Below are 12,930 nucleotides of genomic sequence, written 5' to 3' on the forward strand. Positions count from 1 at the left end.
AAATTGATTCACCTGTGATCTTAAATATTTTTACTATTTTGAAAAAGTAAAATTTTAAATTTATGATTTTGAGAAATATAATGTATAGTGGCAATATTTGTTTTGTGAAAATATGAAAGAAATTTTAAGGACAACTTAATTTTAAAAATACGATAACATTTTTTTTAACATTGTGTGTGTGTGTGTGTGTGTGTGTGTGTGTGTGTGTGGGGGGGGGGAAGAATGTATATATATGTAAGGAAATATTTGGGAAATTTGGGAAAATATTGAATTTAATTGTCTGATTTATCAGTATTTATCAGTATATAAGATATTATATAAGAGATTATCAGTATATAAGCTAAAATAAATAATAATTTCTTGAATCTCTTAAATATTTTTCGCGTTCGCTAAGATTTATATACCACACGTTATTTTTAGAACGACAAGAATAATAATTTGTAAGAAATAATTGCATGGATGAATATTGTTCATCCCGCGACTCAACGTCAAGAAGTATATCAATGCGTTTTTTTGGCGTCTATTTGGCGCTCACAACTTACATGTCCTTTAACATTTTATAAACAAGGATGAAATGATTGATTCCATGAGTGTTGAGCATGAAGTGGAACGCACTCGATAGGCATCATTTTTCCGAAGCATTCTAATGATCGTTCTCTCCAAAAACTATGTTAAATTCGTGTTCTTATGAAAATTCCCTAGAACTCGATTAGAAAATAGGTCACTGGGTGCCGAAATCGATAAACGATCCTACGTATACTGGTACATGATAACTGCATTATCGACAATTCTGTGAAGAAAATCCTGACCTTCGCCCGGATGGATGGTGCGACATATCTTGGCAGGAAAAGATACACATGAACATAATATATTAAAGCTTTAATAAGATCCTGCGCACAATAGAGGAAGTATCAGGAATAGGAATAAATATTAATATTTTAATCTATCAAAAACTATGTATTTCGATACAACCAGTTTCTAGTAAGTTGAAATCTTAATATTTATTCTTTTTTCTAATATTTTTTCATTGTAGTCCCTAATGCACAATGTAAAATCTTATCGATTAATTATAGCAAAAGAATGCATTCTATTAAATATTTTTTCTTTAACAACATAATATAAATTTCTGTACAATACGTTAATATAATTCTTATGTATTTGTAATAAAAGTTCATTTTTAAATATTTTTAATACTTGTCCATTCGCGCGAAAGTGTCTGTCGCTTGTTTTCCTGTGTGTACATATCTACTTTGACCACCATTCTATGAACATAGTTTATCTTCCCGCAAAGGTATTTATATTGACTATATGTACAAATATATTTGCTCTGTTTGCATCTATGTATCTACTTACTGAGATAACCATTCATGAAGTCGAATTCATCTTGCTACTTGTTGGACACAAGTCACAAGATTTGTTTGTATAGAAAACAATTTTCTCCTGATTTTATTTAACATAAACATATCAGTATTACAATTTTTATTAACTGAAATTTTATATTTTGTTCATTGGGCTTCTTTGATTTGAAAATAAAAAGATCCATAGAAAATATTAAAAGAAAAACTTAATTATCTTTGTTAATCCGTAGATACCTAATAATCTTCTCGAAAGTAATATCATCTATCTAGTCGTAAAAACAAATTTAAGTGCACATTTATTTCACATCTTAGCATTTGAGATTTGCTTGTTTATCTTTTGAGCATACAGAGAGATGCGATGAGCATCGTTTAACTATGCATAAATATAATTACTTAAGCGTGAAATCGAATTTATTTTGTATGCATCGTTATATATTCATTCAAGAACGCATTCATTCAAGAGAATAAACGTAATTTAAAATTTAACATACAATGTACTTTTTTTATAAATAAAATGATATGGAAATATTGCTCATATAACATTAATACACTAATCCAGAGAGAGTTCAAATTAATAATATACTTTACCAATTTAAATAATAAAATAAAAATTCAGAAAAGACTAATGAGAGCTCAAATACTAATATAAGAGCAAAGAATTAGGTGATGCAGATAAATACTTAGGTATTAATGGTTATCTTCATTTATTTCATCGTTTCGGCTCACTTCGGAGTCATCCTTAACGAATACAAAAAATCCTACATTGAGAGCAAGTTACTTACAGATTGACAGAAATGCAGCAATCAATACACTATATAAATTTACAATTTGCCATTATAAGACAAGAATAAAAACATCAAATAATAAGATTATGTGACTCACATCAATGGGAAACGAAAAGTGAAACTCAGAAACATTGATTCACAATTTTAAAATTAAATACGAAAGTTATAATATATATTAAATACATGTCATTCCTCTGAATATAAAATCATGTTCGATATCTTATAATTTGATATCTTCGTTCGGCATTTTGTAGCTTGTCTTATAATGGCAAATTGTAAATTTTTTATGTAGTGTATTGATTGCTGCATTTCTGCCAATCTGCAAATGCTCTCAATGGAAAATTTTTTGTTTCTATATTCGCTGAGGATGACTCCAAAGTAAGCCGAATATTTCGAAATAAATGAAAATAATCAATAACATCTATTATCTGCATCTCTTAATTCTTCGCTTTTACATTAGCGTTTGACTCTCATTAGCCTTATCTGAATTTTTATTTTATTGTTTAAGATTGAGAATTCTTATTTATATTTATATATTTATGTAATTTTATTTTTACTAATTTAATTTTATAAATAGTATTCTTCAGAAATTCATATTTAGAGCACAAGATATTCGCAAATTTATCGAATATAAGTGAACCACGCTGGTATGGCATCAACTTATTTCGAAAGTCTAATTAACGTCGGTATTTCCTACTAACGATCTTATGCGCGAACTCGCAAACGCACCTGGCATTCGCATTTCCGCGTTTGTCTTCGAGTCAATGACGACTAGCACATCTACACAACAGACAACTCTTGCTTAGTTCTGTGGTCGAATTTACGTCATCACTTATATATTGTTAATTAAGGATGCTTTTCGATGCGTATCACATCTCATAGTGGCCCAATTCTGTATTTGATTAGACGATAATACCCAATACGATTCAGATAATTGGTTATAATCAATTAGGTGTGTGCGATATGTATATTAGCACATGAATCATATTTTTTAATATAGCAATACGTACGCGTGAGTATGATAGCAATTTATGTCATAAACGTCAACAAAGAAAAAAAATAAGAACAAAAAAAAATTGAGGAAGATTTTTTTTTTATTAAGCGATCGCATATATACACTAGGATTGCATATATGTCATTCGGAAGCAGAAGCTGACCTTTGACCGTAGTTCGCCCAAGTCGTATAGGTGTACTCTCTTTTATTTGCCCTTGGATTTTATATTAAACTATTATTAGTTATCAATAAGTGTTTAATGGGGTGAACGACGAGAGTTTCGAGATTATAAAATCTATAATAAACGCGTCTACTTTCTATGAACTGCGAAAGACAATTTTAATCTTTATTTGTGCAAATATTTACTTTATCGAAAATTATCATAATTTCATAAAATCTTGTGCTTTACAATGCAAAAATTTAATGCTATTTTATTCACATAATGATATAATTCTCACTTATTTATTTTCACATTAAACTGTTTCCAAATAATTAAGAGGACATAGAAAAGTTAAAAATTATTGGAAGGAAAATACGTTTGAAATATATTCTGTCTCTATCAGACTTAATGTATAGCACGCATTAAGTTTATACGAACCAGACCTCGATGAAGTTATATATGAAGTTATAGTCGGATTATATCGATATTGGCCGATATTAATAGACGATAGATGGAAATACATGCTGGACTAAATTTATTTGTATCAATAACATCTACTGAAAGCCTGTATTACTCCGCGAATGTCGTGGTAATTTGATACTACTACTTGTTATGCGCGTTATTCGCAAGTTCGATCTATTAATTTTTCTAACACTACTTGCAACAGCGATAGTTGGCCTCTGAAATGGCCTAGTTATGGAAATAATAATAATAATAATAATAACAACAACAACAACAACAACAATAACAACAACACAACAACAACAACAATAACAACAACAACAACAACAATAATAACGACAAATGATAGTGAAGAATGTTTGTCCAATCATTTTTATACTAATTTGATAATTTTATACTATTTAATTTTATACTATTTTGATCTAATATAGTAGTCTAATATACTTATCGTTAGTTTTATATTGAACCGATAATTTCAAAAAATGAATTATTATAAAATCTACTTCATATTTTCAAGGGAATTTAACACCTATAACTAAATCAATTTATGAACGATTTACTTGCCGAATTCAAAATTTGCATTATGTTGTCACTTTTGATTGATTGTCAATACAAACGTCTTGTTTTTCTTTGCTCTTGCCTTTTTCCTTTGAATTTCCGCGGAAAACTAATACTGGTGTACGTATTTGATTGCGTTTGGTGCACAAGTGCAGAAAGAATATCGAGCTAACGACTCAAGAGACGCCCTGTGGGTCGCCCCTAAAGGGTAGAAATGGCGTTCGAGATACGGGGATAGAGATCGTTAGTGGGGGGGGGGAGGGCGATTGTATCGCGGTAGTGGAAGCCACCAGAGTGGACTTAGAAGGATGGCGTGGCACGCGCTTTCCGCAAACTAAAGCAACCACGCTACCGGCCGGTTATCTTCTTGCCACCCTTTACGAGTATCATTTGATAGTTATCGGGCGTGCGTTTGCGAGAAGGGGTGGTTCACTTGCGCGTTGTACAATTAACTCATTTTCTCTTTAATTGTCTCATCTATAATAATTTCGAATGCAGTTAGTATATTGTCCAATCCTAAAATTAATTATGGTGATTTTAAGTGAACAGAACAAAAACAAAGTAAGGCGATAAAAATATTATGCATAAGACACAAAGAACAAAAAATATTTCATTATTCGAAATTAGTCTGAAATAATTGCTTTACACAATGTTACAATGCACACGTCAGAGAAGACAAATAATTCAGAAAATGGGTTAATCTGTATGAAATGAAACAATCGCAGATTTTTCTAAGTAAGTGTCCAAATAAGTGTATAAAACGAGTACAAAAAAATGTTGGGCTCGTTCAAATAATCATAATTAAGAGTGTATTTGATAGAAAGGTCTCATGAAATTACTCTTCAATGGTGCATAATACAAATAAACTGAATAAAACGTTCATATAAGTGGATTGTTTTGAAAGTGTCTATCGGGCATTGTTCTGGCTTTGATGATTGTGATTGTAAATTAGTTCTGATAAAGATTTTGACTTATTGGCCGATCATAATAAATAATGTTTGAAAATTAAAAACAACTAACATGCAGTTATGATCATAAAGATCTTTAAATATCACTAATTATTAAATTAATAATCCAAAGTCACAAGACTCTGGCATCCGCCAGCAATTTTAATGTAAGATTTAAATCATAAATTAGAAATAATTATCAATAGAATAAAGAAATGTATTTACGTTGCTTGAAATATTTTTATAGGTAGTTATTTCTCATACGATATTTATCGTGAAACAAGAACGTTATCAGATGGTTTTCATTGCGATTTTCGATATCATTGTCGACTGACCAGTTAATAATTTTGCGCGCTAATTAAAATGGTAACGGCAAAACACGATCCACAGAATGAATGCGATTTAATGCGACTTAATACGAAATCGGATAAATGATATCACGCGATTCTACAGTTCTTAAATTTGGATGACCTTACGTTTTCGTTATTGGATATGGTTCTACAAACGGACGTGCTTGATACATAATAGGAATAAAGTCCTATAGCTTGTTGACCGTAATGCTGTTATCTTGTATTACATCGGATCCGTAATTTTGCTCGCTCTCTAGTGTTTGATCTCTAATATGCCTTTATATTAAAACAAGTTTATTACTTTTTTAACGAAAAATCCTTTATGTTTATGATTTACAGTTACCAGCTTGCAAAGGCGAAACTTTTGCGCCGTTAATTATTTATTAACTTTCAGCGGCCAGAATTCGCGATCGATAGTAAAATCTATCATTGATTGACATATAAATTACAACGACGACACAATTGCAGTTTCAGTTCATCAGATCGGAAAATAAAAGAAAGCGATTATTATTCACATCACAAATTAGCTCGAACCTGCGTAAAGAGATTGTAATATGCGCATTGTTTGTCTCATTGTTTACAAATTAGCGCAGCGTCGCGTAATTTGTTGGAGAATGATAGTGAGATACAGTTAATTCGCTTTACTGAATTCCCATCATTCATCTTTCTATATAGTATATGTGGAGCCGAATATACTTTCGTTCCATTCAAAATATAGAAAATAATTTTCGAACTAATAATGAATCTCTTTTATGTATGTTGAATAAGTAATGAATTTCTTTTTTGAAGATTTCTATGTTGAAAGAAAAAAAGATTGTAAATAGTAAATACTTAATGAACGATTTTCTCTGTATATTTTATAATTACAATGAATATTTTTCATTTTGTTATACGTATATAGAATATTTTATTTAAAAATTGATCGAAAATACATTTTACAAAGTATTTCATTTTATTTAAAAAACAAAATTGTTTCTCTTACATCTTCAAAAAGAACTATTGACATCAGATTAAATTCTTCTAAAATTTCAACCATTCAACTTTTGCTTAAAATATATTTCAATATTATTTCAATATTATTAATAGTTTCGAAGATATTTACGAAGATATTTAGTTTCGAAGATATATACGATTTAAATGAAACATACAGAATTTTCTTTTAAAACAAAAAGTGTTTTTTCTTCGGTGTTTGCCTTTTGTTTTTCGAGCATTCGGATTCTTCAGAGCATGTGCGATTGACAAGAATGCTTCTATTCATCATTTCTATTCGTCGCATGTAGTGCACTTTGCAATACAGTGATGTGAATCAGCTAATTGCATCTTGTACTCGAGCGCTTTATATGCGCTAATTTGATGTCAACGATAAACGTGGCAATATGTGCCTACGCATTTGCTCATTCAACCTTCTTAAGACAATTTTTTTAATGTGCATGATCCTTCATTTTTATTCCCTCGTAATTGTAAGCTATACTGATATCTATTAATATTTTTATTAAGATGTTGGCTGTCAAAGTTGAAGTTCAAATGGACGTATGTTAAAGTGTGTGTTGGAACGCTCTATAAATGGATGTACAATGTTCTTCTCAAGTTAAGGAAAAATTAAAAAAGCTGTTTTCTTGTTCTTTGCTCTGCTCGAAGTAACCGATTGCAATTTCGCCGTCAATCAGTCGCGACATCGCCATTGCGACTCTACAATTTCCGCGAGTACAAGCGCGCTGACGATAAAAATGTGTCATGGCCGATCGAACCACGTGTATATGGACGCACAATGGCATAACTTACGTGCCGTTGTACCTGCGATCAAAGTTGATTTAATCGTAAGTCTCCAGCAATTGATTCTCATTAACGTATTGATAATCGCTTTTTCGTTAAATTGATGAAATATGGGATAGTAAATTTATCGTTTTTTAAATTTAAGTATGGATTATTTTATCCATTTACAAATCGCATGAAAACGTTTTAATTACATCCCTATGAATGAAGATATTTCGTCTGGACGATGAAAAAATTATGATGCTTTTAGATATGATAAAATTGTTTTATCGTATCGAGGATGACGCGCTTTTGTGACTAAAGATGATCGATGAAAATTCACATTGTTGCTACAAAAAGAAGCAAGTATTATCGTAAAATCGTACCGAATAATACATACGTCCGAATTGCGAACGTCCATTTGCGTTCGGTTTCCTGTCGTTTTTCATATTGACATTACTCGCAATTGCTTTTGACGGAATAGCTGGCGATGGAAAAATCGAATAGTTTTGATTGTTTCTTATAGTAACCAACTTGTAACATTGTAAACTAAAATTTTAACTTACAATAAATCTATTATTTATTTTATAAAGAAAAATGATCAATATTTTTTATTATATATTTCGTTTTTATTTATTATTGTATGTCCTGTTTGTTATCTATTTCTATTTAATGACAATGTTTTTGAAGACATTTTCTTATCTCAATTTTTGTTGCACACTTCTTTACATTTTCTGTTTCTGTTGATTATAATCCAAAGCAGAACAGAAACTTGGATAGAAACTTTCGACTCTACTTATAATTAAAATAATGTTTAACAATAAAGTTTAATAAAACGACCTCGACAAATGTAGATCAACGTAATATTATCAATATGTCACTATACACCCGAACAAATTAACAAACGTATGAATAAGAATGTAGTTTTGTGTTTTAGACTTTTTTCAATTTTTTAAATTTCTAGATTAATCAATAAAGAACATTTAAGAAAATTGCTGGTGGATTCTCTCAAAGATAAATAAGGAATGACTAGGTTGTCACTTAATTTGAGAATTCTTATATTAAACTTTTGCTTGATATATAAAGCTATATTAATGCGAATCTTAGTTTAGAATTTAAATTTAGATGAAATTTGGACTTGTCATTTATTTGGAAGTGCGTATATCGTTCGTCACGTCGCGAGCGATTGTTCGTTTATCCGTCCCAAAAATAAAGATATTTATACAATCGAGGCATTTAGTGCACAATGATGCTGGATGGGAATCGGCGCTCATAACAGCATTCTACAGGAAGATTATGAACCTGATAAGGTTCTCTAGATTGCCAACGCACGTGGAGACTAAGATATGGCCGCGGTAGCTGGCATTTATGGCATTTCGGAAGATCGACACATCAGACACTCCGATCACCGACAACGTGACCAAATGTGAGTTTTAGAAAAGACACGACAGTAATTACAAAGGGAAAAAAAAAATATATATATATATATATAGACACACACACACACACACATACACACACACACACACACACACACACACACACATACAGAATGTCTCAAAAGTAAGATAGGAGCTGCATTGGGGGATGTAGAATTGATCAAAGGGAACAAAAAAATTTGATACCATTTTGAGATATTTGCTGTAGTTTTTGAATTAAAAAAAGAAAATAAATCAACGTGAATCGCGTCGCGCGAATTCGTAGCATGGCCTATCGCGTCTCATTCTCGGCAGCGAGCATTCTCGGCACCGCCGTTGTCGAGTGAAGCGCAATGGGCCTCACCGCACATTGACTTATACGTTTCCTTTTTTAATTAAAAAACTACAGCAAATATCTCAAAATGGTATCAGATTTTTTTGTTCCCTTTGACTCATTCTCTAATGCGGCTCCTATCTTATTTTGGAGACATCTTGTATCAAATTTAACATTTAGTTTTTTCTTTCTTACATAAATATTTTTATCTATCATAGTAAATTCGTTTCACTGGTTATAGAAAACATGACTCTATAATATTAAAATAGATCCACTAAGAATTAAAAAAAAATTCAAGCGTTCAAATAATATGGATAAGAGAAATGAAGATTTTTTTTCAATAAGTAAAGGCCTAGAGCTTGTACGGGCATACCCGAACGAAGATCTATAAATATAGGCACCCCTTTGGCGCACCCTCACCTCAACTACGTCAACGTAGGATGGTAGGTACCGCGTTTAAGAATTCATCTCGCGTCGGGAAGAAAACTTCCGCCGTTGTTGCACCGTGCGGACGTCATTTGCGCGCTTTACCTTAAAGACCGCAACAAATATAGCCGCTGTTATAAATATATGAAACTCATATCTCGCGCACAGTTCTCCGTACTTTACTGCAAGAAAACTCGGAAAATAGTCTAAGAGAAGTCATATTGACCGATAGTAGCCAATGTGGAGTTATAAATTTATTATAACTATTGTAACTTTATTATAACTATTATTTGCATTATAATATTTGAATGAAATTTTATCATGTTAATATTTATTGAAATAATATTTAATATTTAAGAAAAATGAAAGCAATAGTTCATTAGTATTTTATTTGACATTTTAAGCAATTAAAGAATTCGAAATTATTATTATTTACGTGAGAGAAAATAGTTTTTAGCAAAATTCTCTGCGTAACATTGCCAAATATTGTTAAAATACTAGATCATAAAGGTCATGTTTCTTGTTTTCGAAAAAGGAAGAGGATTTATCGCACTGCAGAGAATTTGGATTCTCGGCGGTAATTAAATCGACGCATGACGCGAATAATAAACACAAATGTAACGGAAGTAGTGGGTGGTCTATTTATACAGACATAATTCCTTGAGTTAAGTGGAACAGTTCTTAAATGAATAGGAACAAAGTAACATTTGATTGAAACGCAATGTACACAACCATTTAGTAATTAATTAATAATATAATAATATAGTTTAATCCAATTGTTTTTATATGTATAAAATTTATTTATAATAATGTATAATATTCATAATAACTATATAAATCTTAACCGTATTTCGACAATAGAATGGTGAAGAAAGAAAGAAGATAATAACGGATTAAGATCTCTACGCACACAAGATTACGGCAATTGTCCCATCAGTTAGATAATCGATTTCCGATATTAAATTGAGTGGCCTTCGGATTCATGCGAGACATAAGCATGGACTCGTTACGATAGTATAAGTTACAATACAATGTTACATAAACTGTAAATATTCGCATTATATTTAAAAAAATGTTTGTGATTCATTAAAGTTATAATTTTAAGTTTTTTAATCTGATATAATCATCATTAAATATCCTTGAATTTGCATCTTTGAAAATTTATTATATTCCTGATTTGTTTGTTGATTTTTCAATATTATCAATATTGACAAAAAAAGACGCGCAAATACCTATTTTCTTTTTCATTTGGTACCTTATCTCTACGGATAATACCATACAAAAGCCAAAGATGAAGTTATTCTGATAAAACGAACAGTAATCGGTAAAGTTACCGCTGAATACGCAGTCTACAAACTTTTAAAATTGCCTCTGCTTTCTGTCTCTCAAGATCGCTTCTCACATACGGTTGAAAAAAAAAAGAAAAAAAGGTATGAAGGAACGATCGAGGTCGATTAAAAAATACATGTCTAGACTGCCAAATGCACCGGCTATCGTGTGGCGAACTTGTCATTCAGGAAATTGCCTTGCCATTATATTCCAAGCGGCATTATAATATTTCAATTTGTGGCAGTTATTTATTTTTAAAAGAAAATGAAAGGAAATGTTGATTTTAGAAAAGAAAAAATGATCGTCATCTATGGAGCACGTTTGATTAAATGACTTGAAGCGGCGTGCTTTTTAAATAATAAGTTTTCTAAATATTTTTATAATCTTCGAATTTTTAATCGTGATGAAAGTCTCTTTTTTGGAAAAATGATATTATTTGTACATTACTTGTTTGAAATGTTTTATATATATATCATTCGTAGGATAACACCAAGGCAAACACATCAATACAGCTCTCCCCCCCCTCCCCCCCTGTGTGAAATATACATCGATCCGTGTTGAGCACAGTTATTCGCAATACATTTTCTATGTTTTCTGCATACACCCTCGTTTTCTGTTCCTGCTTATCTATTCTCACTTTTTGTCCTGTAACAACATCACATATAACTACATTAACCTCCGAATGTATATTCGTACGGAGCATTACAAAAATAAAATATTTGTTTTTAGAATTGATAGCTATCATTCAGAGTTCTAACTTACTGTTTGTAAAAAACACTAAATAATTATATCACTCACAAATCTGTTTTGCGCAATTTTATATTTATATATTACGAAAGATAGTTCAATTACACACATACACACACACACACACACACACACACACGCGCGCGCGCGCGCGCGCACACAAAATATATAAGATTACTTTGCAATAAGATTATTTTTAACTAACAACAAAAAATATTTTTAACAAGGGAAAATATTACATTTTTACATTTTTGTTAGAAAAAAAGTAAAATTTGTTAAAAATATATTATGAATGTATTTTTTTTTATTAATCAATGTACATTTTACTAATATATTAGTGAAACAAGTATTAATACTATTATTAGTATTAGTTGAATTTAACAAAATGAATTTGTTAATTCTATTTTCGATAAAATCCAAGTTACGTAAAATATAAATTTTTAGCATATTCAATTTTTTATAACATGAATTTATATATATTATTGTATATTTTAATTTTCAAGCCAATTATAACTAAAAAGCGGATATATTTTATCTTACTTTCTCTTTAGCTCTATGCATTTCGAAAAAATAACACTTACTTGTTTATACACTAGTCAGACTCATATTTATACAGTACGCTTCAACTTCCTAGTAATATCCGGTTGAAGTTTACTCCGCAAATTCGTCGGAAATCGCGGACATCAGTGCCCAATTTTTCGCTAATGTCTAATTTCGTCTGATTTTAATATTTATTTTTATTTAACAGAATTTGATAAAAATAAATAAAATATGTGCGAAAAGAAATAACTAAAGAAATTGAAATCTGTAAATTATTTTTAATTTTCGTAAAATTTATCAGATAATTCTAGTATAGTTTTTTCTTTGAAAAAGATTTTGGTAGATTTAATATACTTTAAGAAAAACTTTCCAGTATATTTTTAAAGATTTGATTCTTATTAAGTGCCAGAATCGATCTCGATGATCGGTCAACATTTTAGCATGTTTTGTTACCGAAACAATTTTATAATCTTCCTACATAACATGTGAACACAGAATGACTTGATAAGTCAGTAAAGTCGATAAGAGCGGTCATTGATCAGTAGTTGTCGCCATCTCGTAGTAAAACATTGAATAAAATCACCGAAGAAAAAGTTCGCGCAGTTTGCACCTTTTGTTTATATTATTACCATCTCTTATTTATTATTATGGAGATCTTTCATCAATCTATTATATGCGGAAGTAAAATGCAAAATTTTTGAACATATCATGATAACAAAAAAAAAACGTACTAAAACGAAAAATCATATATGAATATATATATATATATA

The 12,930-nt window shown here is 30.4% G+C and overlaps 1 protein-coding gene across 6 annotated transcripts in view; it reads left to right on the top strand.

Annotated features, from left to right (window-relative positions):
* The window catches only part of LOC108694211 (potassium voltage-gated channel protein Shaker), a 52,154-nt gene that overhangs the window by 6,445 nt on the left and 32,779 nt on the right, over positions 1-12,930 (top strand). For 4 of the 6 annotated variants that reach the window (XM_018203573.1, XM_018203572.1, XM_018203576.1 and 1 more), the window contains exon 1: positions 8,635-8,792. The exons of the other annotated variants lie outside the window; for them this stretch is intronic. In XM_018203573.1, coding sequence (XP_018059062.1) covers positions 8,713-8,792 — 80 coding nt within the window. In that variant the 5' untranslated portion in view covers positions 8,635-8,712. Of the gene's footprint in view, positions 1-8,634; positions 8,793-12,930 lie in introns of those variants that run through there. 6 annotated transcript variants of the gene reach the window in all.

The sequence above is a fragment of the Atta colombica genome, unplaced genomic scaffold (genome assembly GCF_001594045.1).
Source record: "Atta colombica isolate Treedump-2 unplaced genomic scaffold, Acol1.0 scaffold119, whole genome shotgun sequence".
NCBI lineage: Eukaryota > Metazoa > Arthropoda > Insecta > Hymenoptera > Formicidae > Atta > Atta colombica.